At 35.9% G+C, this 27,643-nt stretch overlaps 1 protein-coding gene across 3 annotated transcripts in view; it reads left to right on the plus strand.

The window, feature by feature from the left end:
• STXBP5 (syntaxin binding protein 5) overlaps window positions 1-27,643 on the plus strand; it is a 163,694-nt gene that overhangs the window by 12,312 nt on the left and 123,739 nt on the right. For all 3 annotated transcript variants that reach the window (XM_029943864.1, XM_029943865.1, XM_029943866.1), the window contains exons 3-4: window positions 13,706-13,787; window positions 17,786-17,886. In XM_029943864.1, coding sequence (XP_029799724.1) covers window positions 13,706-13,787; window positions 17,786-17,886 — 183 coding nt within the window. The remainder of the gene's footprint in view (window positions 1-13,705; window positions 13,788-17,785; window positions 17,887-27,643) is intronic.

Genomic DNA, 27,643 nt, shown 5'->3' on the forward strand with positions numbered 1-27,643 from the left:
CGTATGTCCACCCTTATAATCATGAGAATGTGGCTAACTTCATTTATTAATATATTAATTTTTTAATAGACTGTTTTTGAGCAGTTTTTGGGTTCAGCAGAAGGAAGAGTTTCCCACATATCCCTATCTGCACTCAGCATAGCCTCCTTTGTTATTAACATACCCCCACACCCCACCAGAATGGTACATTTGTTACAATTGATGAACCTACACAGACACATAATCATCCAAAGTCCACAGTTTACATTAGGGTTCACTCTTGCTGTCTGTTGTATATGCGAGGTGTTTTGGCAAATACATGGCATGTGTCCACCATTGTAGTATCATACAGAATAGTTTCATTGGCTAAAAATCCTTTGTGCTCTACCTATTCATCTCTCTCTCTCTCTCCCCTAACTCCTGGTCACCAGTGATCTTTTTATTGTCTCCATAATTTTGCCTTTTCAAGAATCTCCCTAGAATTGGAATCATGTAGTATGTAGCCCTTTCAGATTGGCTTCTTTCACTTACTAACATCTAAGTTTCCTCTGTGTCTTTTCATGGCTGATAGTTCATTTCTTTTTAGTGCTGAATAATACTCCATTGTCTGGATGTACTACAGTTTAGTTATCTATCCAGCCTACTAAAGGGTGTATTGACTCCTTCCAAGTTTTGGTAGTTATGAATAAACCAGCCGTAAATATCCTTATGCAGGTTTTTGTGTAGCTATAAGTTTTCAGCTCCTTTGGGAAAATACCAGCAAGTGTGATTACTAGATGGTATGTATGTTAAGAATATGTTTGGTATTCTAGGAAACTACCAAACTGTCATCTAAAGCAGCTATACCATGTTGCATTCTTACCAGCAATGAACAGGAGTTCTGTTGATCTACATTGTTATCATCATTTGATGATGTCATTCTGGATTTTGGCTGTTTTGATAAGTTTGTAGCAGTATACCTTGTTTTAGTTTGCATTTTTCCTCTGGTCACATATGATGTGGAGCATCTTTTTATATACTTTTTTCTATCTGTATGTCTTTCTGAGGTGTCTGTTAAGGTTTCTGGCCCCTTTTTTAATTGGGTTCATTTTTTAATTGTTGAGTTTTTAAGAGTTCTTTGTATATTTTGGATAATGTCTTTTGCAAATATTGTCTCCAAGTTATGGCTTATGTTCTGATTGTTTTGACCTTGTATTTTTCAGAGCACAAGTTTTGAATTGTAAAGAAGACCAGTTTATCAATTATTTTTTCATGGTTGGTGCTTGTGGTGTTATACCTAAAAAGTCATCGTCATACCTAGGATCATCTAAGTTTTCTCATATTTTATCTTCTGGGAGTTTTAAAGTTTTGCATGTAGGTCTATGATCCATTTTGAGTTAATTTTTGTGAAGAGTGTGAGGTCCAGATCTAGATTCGTTTTTTGGTGGTAAGGTGTAAAGGTCTTCGTCCTTTACTGAGCCTGTGCTTCTGGACTGTGAACTTTGCAAGTGATTCTCAGTCAGCCCTCTTTCCTCTGACCCGGGTGAGTTAGGGTGGCTAGAAGGGGTTCGAGTTCGGTATTTCCCTTCCACCGGGTCAGTTCAGCTCTTTAAAAAAAATTTTTTTTTTAATTTAAATTCAAGTTAGTTAATCACTGGAGTAGAATCCAGTGATTCATCACGTACATTTAACACCCAGGGTTCATCCCAACAAGTGCCTTCCTTAATACCCATCACCCACTTAGCCCATTCCTCCACCCACATCCCCTCCAACAACCCTCAGTTTGTTTTCTGTATTTAAGAGTCTCTTATGGTTTGCCTCTCTCTCTGTATTTATCTTATTTTTTCTTCCCTTCCCCTCCCCTATGTTTACCTGTTGTGTTTCTTAACTTCCACATATGAGTGAAATCATGTATTTGTCATTCTCTGACTTATTTCTCTTAGCACAATACACTCTAGTTCCATCCACATCATTGCAAATGGCAAGATTTCATCTTTTTGATCTCCAAGTGATATTCCATTGTGTGTGTGTGTGTGTGTGTGTGTGTGTGTGTGTGTGTGTATCACATCATCTTTATCCATTCATCTATGGGCATTTGGGCTCTTTCCATAATTTGGCTGTTGTTGATAGTGCTGTTCTGCTAAACCCCTAGCGGTTTAGGCTTCTGGTTAGTGTCTTCAGAGGGCAGATCTTGTGAAGAACAGAATGCTCCAGTGAATTTAAAATGGTTGCTTTTCCCCACCCATTGCTGGAAGCAGGAGGGGACTTTTCTTAGATATTTGCTATGGGAACCTGACGGAGCTCCTGGAGGTAAAACTCACAGAAGAATAAGGATTCTCTGCCCTTCCTTCATGACTGGGTGCCCATGGAGTTGTGACTCTCAGACTTGGCTACTTTAAGCCCCCAGCAATTCATCGATTATAGTTTGGATTTTCCTACCCTGGCACTGTTGGCTGTGGAGGTGTCTTACTGGTTGGCTCGTTTTGCTGAGTTGTAATTCATGGAATTGGCCTGTCTGTCTTTGCAGTTTTGGGAGCAGCAATCCCATTAAAAGTTCTAAAAGCAAATCTAAAAGCAAAAGCAAAAGCAAAAAAAAATCTAAAAGCAAATCCATTAAAAGTTCTAAAAAATAGAAAAATGAAATGATCTTCACTGTGTTAAACTTTGGTAAAGATTTACTAAGTTCTTGCTTTGACCATATTCCTATTAAGTCGATTAGAATCTAGTTCAGATAGAAGTAGCAAATTATTAGAAGCCTGGAAAATATGCTTATGATATAAGGAGATTCATGACTATTTCATTTGAAGAAAGGGAGTCTGAGAAATTATTGAAGCATTCACATATACATTTATTTTTATGGAAGATAATGCTTAATTATATTTATGCTCATAGGGCTTTCCAGTTTTTTTCCTACTAGGGCTATACGTTAGAATATTTTGTGGAGCTGAAAAAAAATAAACAATGCTCAAACGTATACTTGGATTTCTTCTGTAGATATTCTCATTGAGTGAGTCTAGCATGGGGCTTGACATCTATACCTGTCTATGTGAAATCTCTGTGGATGCATATAATGTAGAGCCAGGATTGAGAAATACTGGCCAGATGCTTGACAGATAGGGTAGTGGTATTCTTAGTGAGACAGATGGTTAGATAAGAAACATGTTCAGGGTTGTGTGTGTAAGCTGACACTTTGCTATACCATTGCCTTTGGAGACAGGGCTATGAAGCTGGTAGGAAATATTTATGAAGGTGGTGACAGACTGGAGTTGCAGGATTGAATTATGGTGTTTCTCCATCCTAGCCTTGTATCACAGGACATGAGGACTAGCAAAAAAAAAAAGGCCATGTAATCTCAATAGGAAGTTGAAAAGATTTAGCCGTGCAGGTGATCATCACTCTGATAGGTGGAGAAGGCGGCGGGTGAAGCATGCACTGACGAGAAAGCTGCAGTGCATATAGGTTCCCTTATTTATCACAGATCAGTTGCCATATTTCCTTTCTTTGAGTAGGATGAATGTATGATGTACTGCTTTTATTTGGTGACTTTCATATTCCTCATAACAGTGTGGAACAAAGAAATAAAATCTCTCAGCTGCTAACTTATTGTTGTTTATTTTTAGACTAAATGGTAGAGTTGGTCTGATGTTCAAGCTCCTTCTCTTCATTTTTAGAATGCTTTCATCAATATTCATTCACTGCATTATGGTGGTGTTTAGATTTTTAACTTTGTTACAATCACAGTATGGTTAAGTTTCTTCAAGACTTAAGCCATTAAAACTAAAAATCATCCACTGAGCTTTTATTCAGAGTATTAAACCAGTTGAGGGTAGCAACACCTTGAAGGCCTACTAGAGGCGTGAATTACTTTCTTTGCTCAAGATACAAGAATGGGCTAGCAGAAATGGTAACAGAAATTGGTAGGAAATCATCATGGATTAAAATATCCCCTTGGGTTTACTTTATTTTACTGTGGCAGGTAGGAACAGTTTACCCTTCAAAGGCTTTTTTTGGTTTGTTAGCAGAATATGTGTTCAATGGAAGTTACATTCACACAATATTATATAATTAAATATATAATATTGTAGGATAATTTATTATTCACTTAAGGGTTCATGGAAGTTTAATTATCTGTATTCTCATCTTGAAATTTTGCAGAATATAAATGTAGTTTCAGAAACTCAACAGGATATCAAAGTTCTCCTGTTGTTTTCATTCATTTTATATGTATTATAATCTTCCAATCCTAGGGTGGAAATTCAATGTGTCACTCTTGTAGGGGTTGGAATAATGCCAGTACGTTTTTTTGCCTTTTTCTTCATTGACAGGAATTGATGAACAGACTCTCTGAGAAGATATATATTTTAAAAGATCTTAATCTACTAAGTATATGCCAGTCTTGGTATTTTCACATTCTTTGAAAAGTAGGAGCTCTCAAAATACATGCATGATACATAGCAGTAGTGAGAGCAGTTAAAACTTGCCTAGGAGCTGTTCTCTCGGAACTTAACCACTGGCTGCTGTCCCATTGCCTGCTTCTTTGACTCTTATTCGACTTTGCTGACAGCACAGTAGAAACCCTAGAAAGAAGACTAAACTAAGAGAAACTATTTATTGCAGTGATGGTCATACCAGCCTAACAAATGATTGGAAGGTAAAATGAATACATTGAACTTACAGATTCATGGAATTTTATAAGACCTTTCATAAAGGGTCTTCTTGTTTTTCATCTGTTAAGTACTTCTATATTTAAACCTTGAATGAAATAAAAATATATAAAAGTTGAGTGCAGGACAGAAGGAAAATAAGGAGCTCACTTGCAAAAATGTTAAACTACAGCATGATTTTCTTTTTCCTCTTTCTGTGTTGCATTTCAGTTAGGTTGCTGAATAGTGAAATTCATTCATTGCTTGTGAAAGATATTTTAAAATCCTAGGTAAAAGGGGTTTTAAAAATTACATTTAAGAGTGCAATGTTTTAACTTGTTTCATTAATTGCAACCATTTTCTGCCTTAAATTCGGTCTTTTGTTTTTGCCCATTTGTATTCTCATTTATCATTCAAACAACCTAATTCTTTTTTTATACTGTACCATTTTTTTATATGGCATACATACCATGTAATTCATTTTTTAAAGGTATACGGTTCAGGACTTCTCATTATAGCCACTTCTTATGCAGTCGTCAGCATTTCTTAACTTCAGAACACTTTCTTTACCCCAGTAAAAACCCCTACCTAGTATCAATTGCTCTTCCTTAGCCTCTTCACACAGTCCTTCACAACCACTCTGTATTCCTCTGGATTGATTCTGGACACTTAATATAAAGAGAATCATATGATAGGTTGTCTTTTATGATTGGCTTCTTTTACTTAGCATAATATTTTTGAGGTTTATCTATATTGTAGCATGTATTAGTAGTCCATTTCTTTTTATGGCTGAATGTTTCATAGCATAAATATACTGCCTGTTATTTATCTAATAATCAGTTGATGGACATTTGGATTTTCCTCTTTTTTGGCTGTTAGGAATAATGCTGTAAACATTTGAAGAAGTTTTGTGTGTAGGTATATTTTCATCTTTCTTGATTATTTTCCTGAAGGAGTGGAATTGCTGAGTCATATGGTAACTCTGTGTTTAATTTAGAGATATTGCCAATTATTTTCCAAAGTTGGTTGCATCATTTTACAAAAGTCCTACCAACAATAATCGAGGGTACTCATTTCTCCACATCCTCCCAAACTCTTGAGGTTGTCTTTTCTAATCATACTAGAGGAGGTGGAGTAGTATTTTATTGTGGCTTTGATTTACATTTCTCAAATGACTAATGATGTTGAGCATCTTTTTATGTATATTTTGGATATTTGTGTATCTTTTGAGAAATGTCTATTCATATCCTTTCTCCATTTTTATTTTTTAAATGTTTGTTTATTTTGAGTGAAGAGATCACTTGCAGGGGAGTGGCAGAAAGAGAGAGAGAGGGAAAATGAGAATCCCAAGCAGGTTGTGCACTGTTAGCACAGAGCCTGACATGGGGCCTGACTCCACCAACTGTGAGATCATGACCTGAGCTGAAACCAGGAGCTGGATGTTTAGTGAACTGAGTCACTCTGTCACCGCCCTTCTCCATTTTTAAATTTGATTTTTTTTTTTGTTATTCAACTGTAAAAGCCCTTTATATTCTGAATATTAATATTAAATCTTTAATCAAACATGTGATTTATAAATTCTCCTATTCTGTGGATTTCTTTTTTCACTGTCTCAATGATGTCTTTTGAAACACAAAATGTTTTTAATGTTGATGAAGTCCAGTTTATCTATTTTTTCTTTTGTGGTTTGTGCTTTTGGTGTTATATCTAAGAAACCACAACGTTATCTGAGGTCACAAAGATGTATGTTTTCTTTTACGTGTTTTATAATGTTAGTTCTTACTTTTAGTCTCCATTTTGAGCTAATATTTTTTATATAGCATGAGATAGGGGTCCAAATTCATTCTTTTTCTTGTGGATATCCAGTTGTCCTAACACCATTTGTCAAAAAGAGTATTCTTTTTTTATTGAGTTGTCTTGACATCCTTGTCAAAGTCAATTGATCATAAATGTTTATTTCTAGATTTTCAGTTCATTTTATTGCTCTAGCCATACAGTAACTAATTATACCAAGACCATACTGGCTTGATTATTGTAATATTGTATTACATTTGAAATTGGGGAAATGTGAGTCTTCCAACTTTGTTCTGTCTAAAGATTATTTTGGCTATTCTGGGTCCCTTTCCACATTAATTTTAATCTCATTTTAAGGTCAGTTTGTCAATTTCTGCAAATAGCTGGGATTCTGACAGATTGTGTTAATTTTATAGATCAGTTTGATGGATATTATTCTGCTCCATGAATATGGGATGTTTTTTTCACAAATTCTTGTTTCAGCAGTCCTTTGTAGTTTTCAGTGTACAAGTCTTGCATTTCATTGAGTAATTTTGTCCTAAGAATTTTATTCTTTGTGATATTGTAAATGGAATTGTTTTCTTCTTTTCACTTTTCAGATTGTTTATTGCCAATGTATAGAAGTACAATTGATTTTTGTATATTGATCTTGTGTTGTGCAATCTTATATTGTGCAACCTTGCCCAAACCAATTGAACAACCTTTATTCAATTCTTTTTGTAGTGAATTCCTTAGAATTTTCCATATACAATATTATATCTTCTGTGAATAGAATAGTTCTAGTTTACTTCTTCCTTTTCTAGTCTGGACACTTTGTATTTCTTTTTCTTTTCTGTTTTTCCGAGCCAGAACATCCTGCATATGTAGAATGGAAATGGTGAGAGTGGATATTCTTTTTCCTGAACTTAACAGGAAAATTTACATTTTAATCTTTCAGCATTTAGCGTGATGGGAGTTGTGGGTTTTCCGTACATGCCCTTTGTCAGGCTCAGGAAATTTCCTTTTCCTTGAGTGTTTTATCTTGGAAGGGGATTGGCTTTTATCAAAGGCTTTTACTGTGTCCACTGAGAGGATCATGTGATTTTTGTCCTTTATTCTACTAATACAGTCTTTGATTTTGTGGGCTTTTGAAGGATAGAGTTGTTTACTCATTTTAATATTTTGCTTAATTTGGTAAGAACAGTTCCTCTGACATGGCTGAAGTCTCTAAAATATTTGTAGGCTGATCGTTTTATACATGAAAACATTTGTAAGGAGGCAGTCTCAAAATTTCAACCTTAATTAGGATAGAAAACTCAACTTTTGCTTATCCTGCTTGGCTGTAGTGCTCTAGTATTAAAATTAGTAAGTATTTATTATCATGAACTAACATGAGGAATGAGTTTGAAAAAAAAATTTTTAATGTTTATTATTTTTTTATTTTTTTTAACGTTTTATTTATTTTTGATACAGAGGGAGACAGAGCATGGAGAGGGGGAGGGGCAGAGAGAGATAAGGAGACAGACTCTGAAGCAGGCTCCAGGCTCTGAGCTAGCTGTCAGCACAGAGCCTGACACAGGGCTTGAACCCACGAACCGTGAGATCTTACCTGAGCCGAAGCCGGAGGCTTAACCGACTGAGCCACCCAGGCGCCCCTAATGTTTATTATTTTGAGTGAACGAGTGAGTACATGAGCTGGGGATAGGCATAGAGACAGGGAGAGAGAGAATCCCAAGCAAGCTCTATGCTGTCAGTGCAGATCCCCACGCTAGGGCTCGATCCCAGGACAGTGAGATCATGACTTGAGCCGAAATCCAGAGTTGGATGCTTTAAAGGACTGAGCCTCCCAGGTCTCCCTGGAAAAGTATTTTTGATTGGTGTATTGCTTTTGTGCAGTTGGTTTTATAATGTTTACCTTTCTAATAAAAGTTGCGTTTGGTCTAGTCTTATAGTTTTAAACAGTCTGAGTTTATTTTGTATTCAGATGTAAAATATTATAAATGTTTATTTTGTTTTCATTCTTTGGTTTTAAAATGACTAAAAGCAAGTCAGAAAGTGACATTTACATTCTAACGAAGGCCCATGGATACAAGGGCACCTGGCTCTTGCGGGTCCCAGACAGACCAGGTCTGGCCACTCTCTGCTGACGGAATCAAAGCAGAGAGACAAGCGGTGGTGAAACAGGAAAGGAATTTATTCCCATGAGGCCACCACTGGGAATACAGCAGGCTAGAGTCTCAGACTGTTTTTATTGTGCTTAAAATACTTCAGGAAAATGTGGGAGAAAGCTCAGTGGGTACATGCATGAGGGCAGTGAAGGTCAGCTCGGTCCTTGTCTCAGGGTCAGTTCTGTGAGGTCTTGCTGGTGTTGGGGCAGTGACTGTTGCTTGAGGCGTAGTTTAGGTTCCATCATGGGATGCTTTGCCCACTGGGTCCTTTGCCTGAGTTAAAAGATATATTGGAAAGAAGAACTTAACAGTGAGAAAGTACTAGGGCGCCTGGGTGGCTCAGTTGGTTAAGCGTCTGCTCCAGCTCAGGTCATGATCTCACGGTTCGTGGGTTCGAGCCCCGCGTCGGGCTTTGTGCTGACAGCTCAAAGCCTGGAGACTGTTTGAGATTCTGTATCTCCCTCTCTCTCTAACCCTCCTCTGCTTGCACTATCTCTCTCTGTCTCTCAAAAATAAATAAAAAACATTTAAAAATTAAAAAAAGAAAGTACTGATTAAGGTCAAAATGTAGGTAAAGTCCTCTTTCAACATGTGAACATTGGCTTTTTTTTTTTTGTGAATGAAGGCTTGGTGATTTACATATAAATATTTGTATGCATATATGTGTGTGTACTAGAGTTAGACTGCCTGGGTTCAAACCCCAGCTTCTTTACTAACTAGGTGGATGGCCTTGGGCAAGTTATTTAATCTTGTTGTGCCTCAGTTTCCTCTTTTGTAAACAACAGAGCCTATAGTAGAGGTACTCTTAAAAGCTAATACATATATGGTACTTCATACATACTAAGTGTTTAAAAAATCTTAACTATTTTGATGATGTTGATGTATGTAGAGGCTTCCTAATTCTTCCGAAGATGTTTTAAAATGCAAAACAAAAAACCCCATTCAGACAATTGAATAAATGTTTATTTTGAATTTGAATTTGATGGTATAATATAAAAGGTTTAACTGGTTTTGTTTCTGCTTATCTGTCCACATACATCTTCTAGATTATTCTTCAGGAATTGCTACTTTCATCATGTTATTTTTTTCTTCCTTAAGTATTTCTTTTCTCTCTCTTACTTACTTAGAGGTTCATATCTAAATTCAAAGACTTCAATTTCAGTCTGTTGTAGTCTTGTCTTCTGCAGCTCTTACTAAGGAGTTAGGATGGTGCCTGTCTGGACAAAACCCCTAAGTAGTTGTGCATGTGGTTTGTGGCCTGTGTCATGGGCCATATAAATTAATTTGTTTACGCCAAGGACAAAGACAACAGTAGTATTAGGTAGATACATACCCTCGCTCTAGATAGGAAGGCAGTTAAAAAAAAAAAGGGAGACTAAAGCTATCTATGATAGGAAGATAGGACCGTTTTAAAAAGAGTACATTGGAGTTTAGAATTAAAAGGTAAGCTATATTGACACCAACACCTACTGAGTGTAGCCTTACAGTTTGGCTTTGTCTTCTATTTGATGCATATAGGAAGGAGCAGATACATTATAATTAAAGGTGTGAATATTTGCATCTATGACATGCTGTTTAGTGATCTCATATAGTCAAAGTTGTTTTTTTCTTACATTGTGGCATGTCTACTATAAAGTATCTTTAATTATTGTTAAAGTAGTGAATAATGATAGTTAAATAATGATAATGGCTACCATTTAAAGAGTACACTCTCAATAGTTTTAATTCTCATTATAGTCTGTAAGCTAGACTAGATAGGTCTGCGTTTTATAGATAAGAAAGTAGAGAATTTTAATTCTCCTCAGGTCACAGCAAGTACTGGTGATGTCAGCATATGAACCGACTTGAAAGTAGATGTCTTAATTAATTATCACTGTGCCTCAGATGTTCCTGTGGCATATCACCCACAAAACAAAACAGGACACCTAACTAGGCTGTTTCTCAGACAGTTTGGGTTTAGTCAATTCGCAGTAGAGCTGGGATTCTGACACACTGCCAGGATTGAGAACTACTTCCTTTGGAACTTTTGTCCTTTCACACTAAAACTTTTTGATTATATAGAAGTAATTTCCATTCCTTAGAACTTTATTTTAAACTTTTCATTACAATGGAGTAATGATTTAGGATTTTTCCCCCCAACATGTGGGGCTTTTGTACTATCAGGATCCTTCAGGGTTGGCTGCAGCATAGTACTACCTTATCCAAAGGAAAAAGGCAAGAAATCAGTAGTAACCTTGAGAAAACTCACTTCTCTGAGCCTCAGAATTATCATTTGTAAAATATGGATAATAACCACCTTTCAGAGTTACCGTGACGATTAAGTACAATTGTGTATTTAAGATATAGAGTCTGAAACTTAGTAGATAGTAAGTGGTTCTTTATTAAAGTATATTTACCATCCTAGAATGAGTGACTGTATTAATATTGTCATAAAAAAGTGCAGGTTTTTTGAAATAGTGCCATACGTAGAGTAAGAGCTAACCTTTCTTGACCATGTAACTGACTTCCTGGACTTACAGATACTTTCCAGTCTCTATGAATAAAATATTGATTGATGCTCACAACATGCTGAAGTTTTCAGACCAATAGGCTCTAATTAGTAGAGCTATTTGCTAATAGTTTGCATAACCAAGAATCAGTTTTGTGTATTCCCACATCTGTTTGTGCCTGTTATAATCAAGTAATTAGTTCGCATTAGGAATATATAAACTGATGAAATGTGAATGCAAATGGAGGTTTTTTTTTTTTTTTTAAGTTTATTTATTTGAGAGAGAGAACACAAGAAGGGAAGGGGCCAGAGAGAGAAAGAGAGGGAGAGAATCTGAAGCTGATTTTGCTCTGTCAGTGTAGAGCCCAGCGCAGGGCTCAGTACCACAGGCTGTGCCATCATGACCTGAGCTGAAGTCAGGAGTCCGCTGTTTAACCAACTGAGCCACCCAGGGGTTCCAAAGGATTGGACTTCTTGAAGGTCAGTCACTTAAAATTTCTCTGATGCTGTGTGTATAAGGTAATGGTAAATGATCAGAAACGAAATAAATTCTATGTGGATGCTGCACTTAGAATGCATTGCCAGTATCTTAAAAGTTCCATTTAAAATTAATATTAAACTACGAATCTTATACTGGGGTAGTTATAGCTATGTTTTATTTAAGAAAAACAATTCTGAACTCTAGTATTAACTTAAAACTTAAGGAATACTTTAGGGGCACCTAGTGGCTCAGTCGTCTGAGGTTCCGACTTCAGCTCAGGTCATGATCACATAATTTGTGGGTTTGAGCCCTGCGTGCTTACAGCTCAGAGGCTTAAGCCTGCTTTGGATTCTGGGTCTCCCTCTCTCTGCCCCTTGCCCTGCTCATGCCCTGTTTCTCAAAAATAAACAAACATTAAACATTAAAATTTTTTTAAAAATATAGAAGTGTTTGGATAATATCATTTGCAAAATTATATATGATTTCTGAAAAATATAGGTAAATAGAATTTTTTTTTATTTTTTGTAATAATTCACATTTCTTATTAACTTCTCATCTGGTTAGATGAGAAGTTTTACCATGTAAAATGAGAATTTTAGAATATGCTAATTGGTGCCAGAAAGAATAATTTAGCTGGATGGGTTAGAATTAGACTCACTCTACTAGCTAAAACGACAGAGTCTCTGCTGTCATCCTGACAAAAGAAATGGATGAACAGAGATATAGGTGTTTCTTTCTCTGGCCAACCAAGTATGATTTGGTCCTACCAAGTGCACCAGTGGTAGCGATTGAAATCTAGCTTCCTGTAGATGCTTTTGGGAAACTGGTATAGTGAAACTAGTACTGTTAATAGTGATGATGATGGTGATGATAAAAGTTTAAAGATATTTAAAAAGGGTATTATAGGATAAACATGCATGATTAGTCTATTAGTTTATGAAATAATAGAGCAGTTAATTGCTGGCAATAAAATAAAGAAATTCCTGGAAAATATATATAACCTAGAATAACTTTTAGAAATCAGAAGGAAAAAGTGCATAGAAAATAAGAATATGACCTTTAGTGTGATTATTTTTACTTAGGATGAACCCTAGGGCATATATTAATAGAATATAGAAAATAATTCATACACCTGATTATGGCGTTGTATAAAGAGGGCTACAATTTTATTAAATCTCATCACATTTAATTTTAGATGTGAATTTTTATTTTCAGTTAATATTTATTAACTAGTGAAAAGTAGATTAGCATAGCAGCATGTTAAAATGGCTTATTTCTTATTTCAAGTTTATGAAAATAAAAAGCACGTAACAATGCCTGGCATAGAGTAAGTTGTATAAGTGTTTGGATTTCATGTTTTGTTCTTCGCATACCTTAGTATTAGGAGTATAGACTCTGGGGCCAGAGTGCTTATTCATCTCTCTTCTCTGCTGCTTTTTAGTTGTGTGACTTATAAGTTGCTTTATTTCTCGGTGCCATTTCTTATCTGTTTATGGGGAGAAACTATATATTCTTCATAGGTTATGAGGATTAAATGAGTTAATGTGTATAACATATTTAGTATAATGCCTGACACAGAAAATGTATGTTTATTGTTATTATCATAGGGAAATTAATGTGTTTACATATTTTGTATTCAAGCTTGTTGTAAAAGATTGATATGTTCGTTGGTAATATAATGTCATGTCACAGTTCCAAACATAATTGTGTGGTTATATTAATTTACATTATTGAAAAATAACACTATAGAAATGAACAATGCCTAAAAAGATTGGCTCCAAAAGCATTATTCTAAAATGACATGTCTGTGCTTTTCAGATTTGTTTGCTGTCTTGGGCAAAATTGGATGCTCTGTAGATCGACTATCTTTTCTCTTTTTATTTTAAGAGAAAGGAAAAAAAAAACCTGGTCCAGAGTATTTTCTGTTCTGTACATTGTTGTTTTTGATAGTTCTCTTATTTTCTAGAAGAAATAGTTACTTATTTCTTTTAGACCTGTAATCTCTGAGACTTCTGATTCTGAGCAGAAGCTAGCTGATTAGATTGATGTGTAATAAATGTAATTCTGAATCGCAATCTCAGTAAAATACCTGTATTGAATATCAGGTCATTAGAATGTTAGTCTGTTACATAACTTAGCAATTGCTATAAAAAGCCCACACATACTGTAGACTCCTTAATGAAATTAATGACAGCTTTGGTCGTCCAGGAGTAGAGTGTTATTGCCAACATGACAGTGGAGCTGCAGTAATCCAGCTTCAGTTCCTGATTAATGAGGTTAGTGAATTGCTTTAATCTGTCCTACTTATATATGACATGGGGGCGCATCTAGTGTTTCAGAGTTCTTCCACGCATTCATATTTAAATATTTGTACAAAAGTGAATTTCTTATAGATCAGAGCTAATAGTTCACTTTAAAGGCATCTTCATGGGAAGTTACATAAATAATGCAAGATGTTTCTCAAAACAGTGTTGCAAATAGAATGGGATAAGGTAAATCTTTTTTGGTATAAGGTGCCACATTTAAACTTTATTTTATGGATACGAAAGTTATGTAACATTGAAATCTTTATTAAAACTTTTATTAGAGATTGAGCTTATTATAAATTACAACATGTAGTTTTCTAATGAATTGTTTGAAATATAGCCAGGAAGCAAAAATCCATTAGAAACTGGTTATTGTCTAGAATTCATGTTTTGCACTTATTGGTTCAAGTAATTGATGATGCCTTTCTTTTTGATGGAGCGTAAAGTTAGGAAGGAGCTCAGGAAACAAATATGATTTTATCATTAGAGTAGATAGCAGGCTTTCAGGTTTTAAAAAAGTTTTTGCAACAATGTGGATGGAGGTAGAGAATACAGTGCTAAGTGAAATAAGTCAGAGAAAGATAAATAATGTATGATTTCACTCATATGTCGAATTTAAGAAACACATGAGCAAAAGGAATAAAAGGAGACAAATCAAGAAATAGACTCTTAATTATAGAGAACAAACTGATGGTGATGGGGGGGAGGGGTGTGGAGGGATGGGGAGGGTAAGTGATGGGGATTAAGGAGGGCACTTGTCCTGGTGAGCATCTGCTGATGTGTGGCATTGTTGAATCACTGTGTTGTACACCTAAAACTAATGTAATGCTGTGTGTTAACTAACTGGAATTAAATAAAAAGGAAAATGAAAGGTTAAGAAGTTAAAAATATGGGCTATTCTGAGAATAGATGTTTACTGTATGCAGTGATGGGCAGGAAAAGCTGGTCATTGAAGAAAGAAATTATTCTAGAGAAGACTTGTCTATCGTTAGATGTGGTGATAGTCTGTGGACGTTCATTTTGGCCTCATGTCCTTAGGTGCCATGGAATAAATTCTTAAATATATATGAGAGGAAAAAAGCTCTTGATACCTCTGACCTTATGTAAATATTTTTATTTATATCTGAAGATTAATATGCAATTGTGTAGGCTTTTCAGGGTCAGAATTGTAAAGGCATTGTAAAATGTTAAAATACAGAAGAAATCACAGCATAGAAAGTTGTGGAACCCATTTATGAGGACTCCAGATTAATTTCCTGCTTTTAAACAAATTTTGTTATGAAATAATTCTACTGGCAGTTAGTTTCCAAATAAAGATGTCCTGTGTGTACCCCCCCACTTACCCCAGCAGTAACATTATATATAACAATAGTAAGATACCAAACCAGGAAAATAACATCCATATACTACTATTAGCTAGACTATAGACCTTATTTAGATTTCACCTCCAGGTTTCTACATGCACATCTGTGTGTGTGTGTGTGTGTGTGTGTGTGTGTGTGTGTGTGTGGTTTTGTGCAGTTTTATGACACATACAGATTTGTGCAGTGACCACCATGAACAAGATACAGATCAGTTTCATCATCCTAAATAAATTCCCTAAGGCTACCCTTTTATAATTGTGCCCCTTCCTGCTTTTAGTACCTAATATCTGGCAACCATTAATCTGTTCTCCATCTTTATGCTTGTGTTAAGATTATTTCTTTTTTTTTTTAAATTTTATTTATTTTATTTATTTTTGAGAGAAAGTGACAGACTGTGAGTGGGAGCAGGGCAGAGAGAGAGGGAGACACAGAATCCAAAGCAGGCTCAAGTCTCTGTGGTGTCAGCACAGAGACCGACACGGGGCTCGAACCCACAAACCGTGAGATCGTGACCTGAGCCAAAATCGGACGCTTAACCAACTGAGCCACCCAGGCGCCCCTAAGATTATTTCTTAAAGCTGTACATGAACCAGGGCACCTGGGTGGCTCAGTCACTTTAGTGTCTTAATTTCAGCTCAGGTCATGTCATGATCTCACGGTTCGTGAGTTTGAGCCCTGTGTCATGCTCTGTGGTGACAGTGCAGAACCTGCTTGAGATTCTCTCTCTCCCTCTCTCTCTGCCCCTCCCTGCTCACTTACATTCTCTTTCAAAGTAAACATTAAAAAAAGAAGCTGTACATGAACCAATGTAAATATATCGTAGATTATATACACCTAAATTTTAGAAATCTTAAGTAGTTTATGTTGTCGTTCATGTTACAGTATTCTTTTTAATAGGAGTCATTATAGAGTTCTTGGATATGACCTTTTATTTTCATGCTTACATGTTAGTTTTTGAGTACTTAAAAATGATGTTACAGTTTTAAAAATGCTTATCAAAGTATGACTATTTAAATGGGGTTGCCTATGGAAATATGATCATTGGGAGTAGCTATTTGCTTTTGTTTTTAGTAACCCATATATAGGTAAGGGAGTCACCAGAGGAGGTAGTCAGCTGTCACTGCTAGTTTTGGATCTACATCTCTTCTTCCTTGAGATTTCAAAACAGTGTGTACATCATGAGAGAACTTGACATGCTGTGAAACTATGGTGGAAATAAGAATGAAGAGTACAGATTTTTGATACTCTGAATTTTTTGATTTTCACTGCTTCAAAGTGATGTATTATATTTTTTTATATATCTTTTTTTTAGAGAGAGAGGAAGAGAGAGCATGAGTAGGTGAGAGGGACAGAGAGAATCCCAAGCAGCTCCATGCCCAGTGTGGTGTCTGATGCAGGGCTTGATCCTATGACCCTGAGATCATGACCTGAGCTGAAATCAAGAGTCTGATACTCACCCAACTGAGCCACTAGGTGCCCCTTCAAAGTGATATAGATAAGAGGATGCTTTCTAGCAAAAGGGAGAGTACGTGGACTTTATTTCTGCTTACTTATAGTCATGTAACAGTAGGAATTACACAATAGAATAACCTGCATAGAATTTCAAAAAGGGAAAGAACTTGGAGAGATAATTTAATGTAAAGTTTATCTTTAGAGCTATTTTAATCCTCTTTGATAAAGATAAAATTCTTAGTTTAAAAGAAGATTTTAAGATTTTTCATAATAACCTAAATGATTAGAACTACAAATCCTTTTTGAAATTAATATAAATTCTTCTTATTAACATTTTAAAATTTATTCTCTCAGTATAGATGAAAAGTATCTGACTCTTTTGAGGAAAACATGCACATGTCTTAATAATTCAATTTTAGTCAACAGATTCTTAATCCTGTTCATACATCAGAATCACCTCTGAAGATTTTTAAAAATACACCTGTGTAGGTCCTTGCTGTGAAAATTCAGGTTTGTCAGGTCACGGGTAAGACTGAGCTTCCTGTATGATTCTCACATAGGGCCAGAGATTTATCTCCATACTTAATAGGATTTAATAGTATCAGATATTTTAACTTTCCAAATTAGTTGATTGTTCAACCCTTTGAATACTGAAGTTAGAGTGTCCTAAATGCTATCCTTATTTTCTGTATCATTATAGTAGTAGAATTAGGGTCTAGGCATAGTATATTAAGAAGAATTTGTCTTAAGCCAAATAAAATGGGTAAGTTACTTCATATTGTATTTTTCTTTTACCTAAGGAAGATGTACAGTAGTGGTCACGTCACCCATGTAGTCTGACCTCCAACTTTATATATATAGTGAGTTATCAACCTTAATATCCAACTAGGTCCTAGTGTACTTGTAGTTTATAAGATACTAAATTATACTTTAAGTCATTGAAGAAGTTTAAACATTTCTTACACATACATATACATGTAACACACTGCTTTACACTTGCTGTTTAGAATTTGGGTGAGGCAAATATTTCTCAGAACTAAACCTATTGGCAGAAAGTTTTGAAATCTGGCAAGATTTTTTTGGCAGCTCTTTAGTAGCTTTAGTGTTTGCAAACTGTATTCTGTGTAAAATATATTACGCTTTATTTTTAAGGGAGCTCTTGTGAGTGCCTTGGCTGATGACACCTTACATTTATGGAATTTACGTCAGAAGAGACCTGCCATATTACACTCACTTAAATTTTGCAGAGAAAGGTAAGAGTTCTTTGTTATCCTCCGTATAAGATATTTGTCATTCTATTTTAAGACATTTTCTTTGAATTCTATTCTTCAATTTTATTTTTTTGTGATACACTTTATGCGCAGACTAAAAAAATAATTCAAGAGCTTCAAAGGATATACCATAAAAAGGAAATTTCTTTCCTTTCCAGACCCATTTTCCTCTACCACATAAGTTTGTTTTGTGTCCTTCTAGAAATACTTAGTGTGTGCATATAGGCAAAGATCTCTGTATATCTTTTTTCTTTCTTTTTCTTTTTGCATGAAAGGGAAGGCATTACATATTCCTTCTGTAATTTGTATTCACTTAATAGTATATCTGATTTTTTCATATTGGACACAGGCCAGCCTTCCTTTGTTATTTTCACAGCAGCATGATATTCCATCGTATGGAAGAACCCTAATTTAGTCTGTCTTCATCAAAGGACATTTATATCATTTTCCATCTGCTGTTCATGTCCTCTGCTCTTTTGTGATGTTATATTACAGATATGTCTTCATCCATTTATACAAGTCTATCTATAAGGCAAATTTGTAGCTTGGTCACAGAAATCTCATCTATGACTTGTGAGTTTTATGCTATGATTAGTATAAGACCTTTTTTTTTCTTTCTTAATTCCAGTATGATGCACGCACAGTGTTACATTAGCTTTCGGTGTACAATATGGTGATTCAGTAATTACGTACATTATTCAGTGCTCATCATAAGTGTACTCTTAATCCTGTTTCACCTATTTTACCCATTCCCTCACCCACCTCCCCTCTGGTAACCATCAGTTCTCTATAGTTAAGGGTCTGGATTTTTGTCTTTTGTTCATTTGTTTTGCTTCGTAAATTGTTCATTTGTTTTGCTTCGTAAATTCCATATGTAAGTGAAATTATGTGGTATTTGTCTTTCTCTGATATATTTCACCTTGCAGCATTTTACCTTCTAGATCTATCAATGTTATTGCAGTTGGCAAGATTTCATTCTTTTTAATGGCTGAGTAATATTTTACTGTATATTAGAAAGACCTTTTCCACCCTAATTTGATTAAACATTCTCCCATATTTTCTTTTTTTTTAATGTTTATTTAGTTTCAGAGAGAGAGACAGAATATGCATGCATGAGTAGGGGAGGGGCAGAAAGAGAGGCGGGGGGAGAGAGAGAATGTCAGGCAGGCTCCATGCTCAGTGCAGAGCCCAACTTGAGGCTCAGTTCCATGAACCGTGAGATCATGACCTGAGACCAAATCAAGAGTTGGATGCTTAGCTGACTGAGCCACCCAGGAGCCCCTCCCATATTTTCTTATAATGCTCTTAAAGTTACATTTTTATGCTTAATCTTTAATTCATACAGAATTTACTTTGGCATGAAATAAGAGCAAAAAATATAGGTGCCCTCCATGGCTTATGAGATCTATTTTTTGATGTATTATATAAAAATGTGTGTGTATGCTCATAAGTCTGAGCAGATATGAGTATATATGTATATGTATCAAAGTTAAGAAATCTGAGTTTGTGTAGGTTCTAAATGCAGTGAGATTACTGTATGTAGGCCCTGTTCTTCTGTGAAAGCCTGGTATCAGACTGTCCATTGCATATCCAAGAATCAGACCATTCCTGCTTTGATAAATGTTGATCTGTTCAGGTTATATAAATATGTCAGTGTGTAAGTCTGGGTTTTGGCCACAGTGGCCCTCCAAAGTAGGCAAGCTAAAAAGGCAGGTGAGAATATAGCACTTCAGATTTCTTTAGCCAACACCAAGACATGTCTACACTGTGTGGTGGACAGAGACTAGAGTTGGCAGGGATCAGTAGCAAAATTTGCTATTGGGCTACCTCTTGCTTGGGAAGATAGATTGTCTAAGTAATTTGGAATCATGGTTTCGCTGCTTCTAGGAGAGGGACAGAAGTGAAGAAGGAGTTAATGGAAGGAGGGAGGGGTAACATAGGGCAGGAAAAGCAAGCAAAGAGTTAAGGTTCAGTTCTTTTCTACCTGCTAGGAATAGGGCCAGCATCAACTTGCCAGGCAGAATTCCTTAGTCTCCTTGGCACCTGGATCTCGGGGAGCCTGCCTTAGCTTCAGATGCCATCAAGCAGGGGGAGATAGTGATAGGCATCTTAGTGCTAGTACACATCTTGTGAGTCTCGTAGCATTTGCTGGAAATGGAAGTATAGGTCTAGCAGAGTAGTTGTCTTCCTTGTGGGATTTTACCCCCCAGAGGGCATTCAACAATGTCTATAGACCTATTTTGTCACAGTTGGAGGAGGGAGGTATGAACAGTGCTACTGGCTTCTAGTGGATAAAGGCCAGGGATGCTGTCAGATATGTTACAATGATAAAGCAGTCAGTCTCTCATAACAAAGAGTTTATTTGGTCCAAATTATCAATAGTGTCTAAGTTAGAAAACTAGACTCTAGCACATCAAAATGATGTTATTTGGTCCATGTAGTGTTGTGATCTAACACCACTGGAATGATGCTGCCAGGATGTGGAATTCCAGTACCTCTGATAACCTCAGTTGCCAGTAGCCTGTCCGTATTTCTCACAGGGACACAGGAATGTAGCAGAGGGGGTCCAAATTCAAAAACATGTACTGTAGGTTTTTATGGTATATCTTCCTGCAGAAAGAATCAGAGCTCAAGGAGTCCTAGAATAGTCCCAGTCCTATGATTGTCAGGTATGAAGTAAGTCTCCTCAATAGTACTTCTAAGGATGGTCTCCAAGAAATTCTGGTAAAAGTGGGTAAAGAGTGGTGAGTTAGTCTATAAGGTGCCTGTAGGCTCAACCTTGACAAATAGAAGACACCTTTGTGTCAATTACAAAAAAGGAACTAGTCTTCTTGGTTAATGCAGTCTTACCGAGTCCACCCCTACCCTCCTTGGTTGAGTGCTTATGCAGGACATATTTTGCACAATTGTATGCAGTGGTCCTAAAAGTTACAAAGAAATAAACTGATAAGAGTTCCCAGTTTTGAATTTTGTAACAGAGTTTACCCAGTTGAGCAGCAGAAATTAGATGGTCCTGTTCAAAGTTCAACTTCCCCTCGGACTTCATTAGGGGAATACTCATTCCTTGATTCTCTCCTTAGGATGAGATCCTCCAGGATAGCTACAGACTTACATGGCAGCCATTGGACCTAAAATGTTAAGGAATGGGCCTGGTGTCTCATGGATGCAGCTACTTTTATTCTCTCAAGGCTAAAGTTCAGATTTCTTCAAGGGGCAGGAAGGAGAGAGGCAGCAATTGGGAGGAACCTCTCTTTCCTCTGTACTTGGATACAGATACAGGTGGGAGAGGAGGGCACAGTAGAAGCCTCCTCCAGTTCTAGGAACCTGCCCCTGGTGGCAAGACTTAGCTGCCCCTCAGCTTGAGCTCTCTTTCAGAACGGTAATCTGTACCCAGATGGGAACCTTCTGTGAGAGCACCTATCTCTAGATAGGGGACGGGACAAATCTTGGCATTCCCTGCCAGTCCTTCCATCTCCCTCATTTGTAAGAATCTTTTTTTTTTTTTGTAATGTAACTGCTTTACATTCAGTTTTTATCTGTGTCAGTCATGATAGTCTGAATTATGCTATACTTAATGACTCATATTTTAATACAGCAACAGTTTATTTTTGCTTGCTCTATATATATCCTTTGTGGTTTTGCTGCAACTCTGTTCCTTTTCATTATCGCTCTTCCAGAACCTGGCCGAGGAACCTGCCAGTCTTTACAACATTGCCAGTCACTGTAGTAGGGAGAAAGAGAATGTGGTGAAGCCTGTGATGGCTCTTAAAGTTTCTGCCTGGAAATGATGCATGTCTCTTACACTCTCTTTATTTCATGGTCTGTGGGGACAAGTCACATGGCCTCTCATTTCACTCATATCACCAAGAATTTTAAAAAGCAGGAAATCTTGTGAATATTTGTAATGACTACCAGAGTGCTTGTTTTTATTGTTGACATCAGAGTACAATAACCAGTAGCCTAGTTAGTTTTCTCCTTATTTCACAGTGGATTTGGGCTAACTTAAATAGTAAAATTATTCCATTTCATTTTTTGCCATTTGCATTTTTACTTCTGAGAGTAGGAAAGGTAGAAAAATGTGAAAATTTTATAAATAGTTATCCACACATTTTGAACAGCTGTTAACTACTGTAACCTTAAGTTTTTATCATAATAGTGTCTTATTTTTATAAGTAAGTTGTCTTAATGTGGTAGAAATTTGAATGTAATGGAAACTATAGTGATTTAAATTGCATTTTTTCATAATATGGATTATTCTAGTTTTGACTTAAAAATTGTGCTAAAATGCACAAAAAATTTATTATCACAACCATTTTTGAGTGTGTACAATTCAGTAGTGTTCAGTACACTCACATCTTGTATGACTATGTAATGTGAGTATTTAGATAGAATTTCACTTTTTTGGTATTGAAGAAAAAAATAAAGAAATTGAGAGTCTCACATCTTGGTTTTAACTATATGAAATTGGGCAGGTTACTTCACTGCTTCGTGTGTTGGTTTAATGATTTGCAGAAACTTTCCCTCATTGATTCATGTAATCCTTTATCATTTTTTTCTCTCATGTTAAAACAACTTCCTCTTACCTGATTTATTCTGTAGGTAATTATAGAATGCCCGTTTTGTGCTGGTTTAATGCTAGCTGCTGAGCATGCATTTGTGAACAAGACAGACTTGGGCTTTGCCATTAGGATATTGGTCAAAGTTAAGACAAGCTTACCTTCCCAGATGGGCCTGGTAAAATGACATTTTTTCATACTAAATAAATATGTTTCTCAATTCCTGTAAATGATTTTGAGTTGGGGGATAACATATACATATAATCTTCTCCTTGTTTAGCAACCCGCTTATGCTAATTGTCAAGTTTAGTTCTTACCATAATTGGTTACTTAGGTTCAGATATGATTTTATCATTGAAAAGCGTTGTACCATACTGGTTAAGCGTTCAGACTTTGGGCCACACTGTTTAAGTCACCAATTAACAGTATGAGTTTTGTTACCTGGAAAATGGATAATTATGGTCTCACAAACGCCCCAAGGTGCATATTATAAAGATAATACACAAAAAGTAAGTGATATGTTTAAAGCACTTGGAACAGTGCCTTAGAAATCACCTGTATAGTTGTTTTTGTTTTTAAAGGTATTGGATTTACTTAAAGTAATAATTTTGTAACTTGAAGTTTCTGTATCAGCTGTACCAGGGATTTTACTTAGACAGTCTTTATAGAAACAACTAATTGATAATGGAAATCATTAGAGCCGATGATAGGCTCTACATGGCTTCATACATGTAATGGAGAGGTTCTTTGGCTTTGGTGGAAGATGAGAGTTTGACAAGTAAAATTCTGTCCGGTAGGTTTTTTTGTTTTAATTAAAGTATGTTCCATGTAGCTTCTCTCTCTCTCTCTCTTTTTTCATGTCTTTATTTTGAGAGAGCCAGAGGCAGCATGAGCTAGCTGTCAGCACAGAGCCTGACGTGGGGCTCTAACCCACGAACTGTGAGATCCTGACCTGAGCTGAAGTCAGACACCTAACCAACTGAGCCACCTAGGCGCCCCTCTCTCTCTTTTTTTTTTTTTTTATTTTTAAAAGAAGTTTAATTGGGAGAATTCATGAATTTATAAGAAACTACAACTACTTGCTCTGCTAGTTTTTATTATCACCTTGAATTACCATGACCAGTATTCTCAATCATGTTAGAACAGTTCTTAAGTAAAAATATATGAAACATTTTTAAGACTTAAGACTAAATTATGTATCTGAGGTTTCCTATTTAGAACCTTCTATTGTTTAATAATTATATCTCTAATAATTATCTAATAATTCTGTGCTCATAATACACTTTTATGTAAATGTTATTTAATCTCTGGAATCAAGAAAGATTTCCCCAAGTGATATTTTAAAGAATAGAATTTTTCCCATAAATATGTTAGACACCTGAATAGCTGAGTCTTTAATACTCAAATTAATGTATTTCTTTTAAGATATATTTCTCTTTTATTCTAATACATTTATATCTATTTGATATTAGATACAAGTACTAGTTTAGAGAATAAAATAAGCATGCATGCACTCTAATGGTTAGGAAAATGCAGTATTCTGTGGAATGCATTACTAATAAAAAATTTCACTCTAACAATTATCAGTGGTGCATCAATGTCCAAAGCCCTTAAGAAAAAAGTAGTTGACAGATGGAGTAATTTATTCAGATACTAGCACCGCAGTGGAAGAGTTGATGCCTGTAGACACTTAAGGAAGTGACTGCTGCTGTAGCATTAGATTTTCTTAGTAGCAAAAATAAATTATTGTAGAAACAAACTCATTTACCCCATTATACTCTTAATTAAATTATTACTTAAATGTTGTGCTTTGCATATTTATGAGGCTTATAATTTGCTCAGTATGAACATGAACAGTGCATAGCTGTAAAAGAATATTTGGCTAGATACCAGTCCTCAAAATATCTGTACAGGTCTTCCAAAGATTTTGAATTAATTCACTGCACATACTGAATAAGAAAAAAAAAATCATCATAATATTGGAACAAATTAGAAATCTAGAATTATAGTTTTTGTAGTAATTGAATCATATTGGCAAAATATTTTTCTTTTAAGTAGCTAAATGAAAAGTGTACAAGCATTAGAAATGAGAGTGATTTTGTGTGATGAAGTTGAGGACTAGAACACAGGAATGGGATGGAATGCAGGCTATTTGGAAGCCTGACAGACAGTCTGCTATTCTGGACCTAATTCTAATCCAGAAAGAGAATTGCTTGGAATTCTATGGAAGTGATGAGTCACCTTGAGAGTTATTAGGGAGCCACGTCCTGAGACAAAATTTAAAAAGAAAAAAGGAAACTTCGTGTTTAGAGGAAAGACGATTGTGATTTGATGACCTTGAGACTGTAAAAGGAGAGATGGTCAGGAAGTATTGAATAGCTTCCTAGAAGAAAATTATCCATGACTAAAAAATTCTGACAGAGAAGTTGGGAGAGACATCCAAAGAGACTGGTCTAGTTGCACAAGGGCCTTATAATGTATTCAGGTATAAAAAGATTATATGGAAGGAGGGGAATACATAATCAAAGGTAAATATGAGTAATTTATCTCTTCTAATGGGTCAAATGACCTGAGGCTTGTGAAAATTACTAAGTACAAAATAATGAATGAAAAGAGTGTATTTTTTATGTGTAGGGAAAGAAAGCTAGGTAGATTAATGGTTGGTACAATTGGGGCACATGTTATTCCTCTAACTGTATTAATGCATTCCTGGCTCAGACAAATTATGTCTTAGATTGCTAAGAAGGGTTGGCTCCTGTACCATTATTGATTGGCCTAAGAGGAATATAGAGTGGGAACAGTACTTTAAATTTGAAAATGAAAAAAATACATTTTAGAAGGTAAATTATGTTCAGTTCACCAAACACTGGGTGCATTCTGTGTGTCGGGGATTATGCTAGGTATTGAGATAAGAAAGATAAATAAAGTGCTTGAATAGTTTATGTCAGAGCCCAGACATAAGAAGTATGACATAATATGGGTGAATGCCCTTTTAGAAGTTTATGTTAAAAACCTATGATAGAATAACTTAATGCAGTCTTTCAACTTAAAAAAAAAAAGATATACTGACTTATTTTAAAAGAAGACAAAAGTGAGTCATCAGGACAATGCAGACTAAAACTACAATCAGATTATCACTACACATCCATCAGAATGGTTAAAATGCTGGCTTGGATGAGACACAATTGGAACATCGCATATTTTGTTGATGGGATTGTTAAATGTTAGTCACTTTAGAAAACTTTTTTTGCAGTATTTGCAAATATCATAACCCAATAGTTCCTTCCCTAAACATATATGTGAGGTAGACAGAATTTTAAGATGGGTCCCAAGATTTATGCTTCTTGACGTCCACACACCAACTCCTAGTTATTCATAAAACACTAATCTAGGTGAAGCCTTTTTGTAGATGTAATTGAGGTTCTAATTAATAGACCTTATGATAGGGCAGTTGTTCTCAGCAAACCTGATTTAATCAAGTGAGTCTTTAAAAGGGACTAGATGGCGGTGATGGTGGAGGGCACTTAAGGGGAAGAGCACTGGGTGCTGTATGGAAAACAATTTGACAATAAAATATTATGGAGAAAAAAAAAAAGGGACTAGATTCTTCCTGGCAAAATGTTCAGGGCATGAGAGGGATTCAGTGCAATGAATATTGAGTCCTTTGACTGACTACATGAGACTGATTTCTGCTAGCAGCCTGGTAGAGCTTCAGAGCGGATTCTTCCCAGAACCTCTAGAAGGAGACACAGGAATGCCTCCTGGCTGATATTTCAGCTTTTTGGGTCTAAGTAGAGGCTCTGAGTCATGCCGTGTTTGGACCTCTGACCTATAGAAACAATCAATGTAAGTGTTTTCTTAGGTATTAATTTTGTGGTAATTTGTTACACAGCAATAAAAAACAAATACAGATTTTGGTACCTAGAAGTGAGATGCTGCTGTAACAAATACCTAAAAATGTGGAAATTACTTTGGAACCAGGCAGTGAGTGAATCAAGGTTGAAAAAATTTGAGGAATGTGACAGAAAGGTCTAAATTTCTTTGAGTAGGCTGTAGACTTGGAGACTGCTGCCAGTGAGGACTTAGAAAGGAGAGGGGAACATGTTTTTGGAAACTGGATGAAGTGGTTCCTTGTTACTTAGTGATGGGAAGCTTAACAAAAGTGTCTCCTGCCTAACATTAAGTGATTAACTTGTATGTTTATTTACCTAAAGAGATTTCCAGGGAAAGGGTTGAAGGTATCACCTGATTTTTTTCTTGCTGCTTTATAGTAAAATGGAAGAGGAGAAAATAAAGTGAAATCAGAATTATTAAAAGAACAAGGACTTGATGATTTGGGAAAGTTTTACTGTGAGCCAGTTGGCAAGAAGATTATTTCTCAGTATGGCATAAAGAAAAAAGATGAAGGTGTGGCTGTACAACTTTTTACTAAAAATCTCCTGGAGACTAAAGTTCCAAGTATTTAGTCACACAAAGGGCTCTTTTAAGAGGTTTCAGATCTTTTTAATCAAACCAGAGAATGTCTAGAATGCTTTAAGATGCACAGTTTGAGAAAATATGTAGCAGACTATTGCCAGCTTGGCCTAAAAGACACCGTGCAAAATGAAAGGAGGCTGCGGCCAGAAGCAGGCTGATAACAGTACCTGCTCCAGGCACGTGCTGTCGTGCTATCCTTGGTGAAACAGGAAGGATGGTTAAGAGGGTGGAGCTGAGAGATACAGAGGATTATTCCCAGACCTTGAAACCTATTAAGAAAATCCCAACTTTTGTCCAACTTAATTTCAAAACTGTTAAGGACCAGTGACTCCTTTTTACTTCCACATTTCCCAGTTTTGAACAGGAATTTCTGTAACTGTTATCCTGTGCTTGTCCCACCATTGAATGCTGGGAGTATTGGGGACAGATAATTTGTCTCTTTAGTTTCATAGGTCCACAGATAGCGTGTACCCAAGAGCTATACTTAATGGGTTCTAGTTGGGACTCTCACATGCAGCAAATTTAAATAATGAGATTTGGGATTTTTGAACTGATGATATTTTAAGGGGATTTTGGGCTTGAATTGATGATGTGATTGGTTGAGACTTTGGAGATGTTGGGATCAAGTAATGCATATCGCATTTTGGAGGGATGTGAATCCTCAGAGATTAAAGGGCAGACTGTTAGAGCCAGGATTCTAAGATGGC

The sequence above is a fragment of the Suricata suricatta genome, chromosome 7, assembly GCF_006229205.1.
Source record: "Suricata suricatta isolate VVHF042 chromosome 7, meerkat_22Aug2017_6uvM2_HiC, whole genome shotgun sequence".
Lineage (NCBI taxonomy): Eukaryota > Metazoa > Chordata > Mammalia > Carnivora > Herpestidae > Suricata > Suricata suricatta.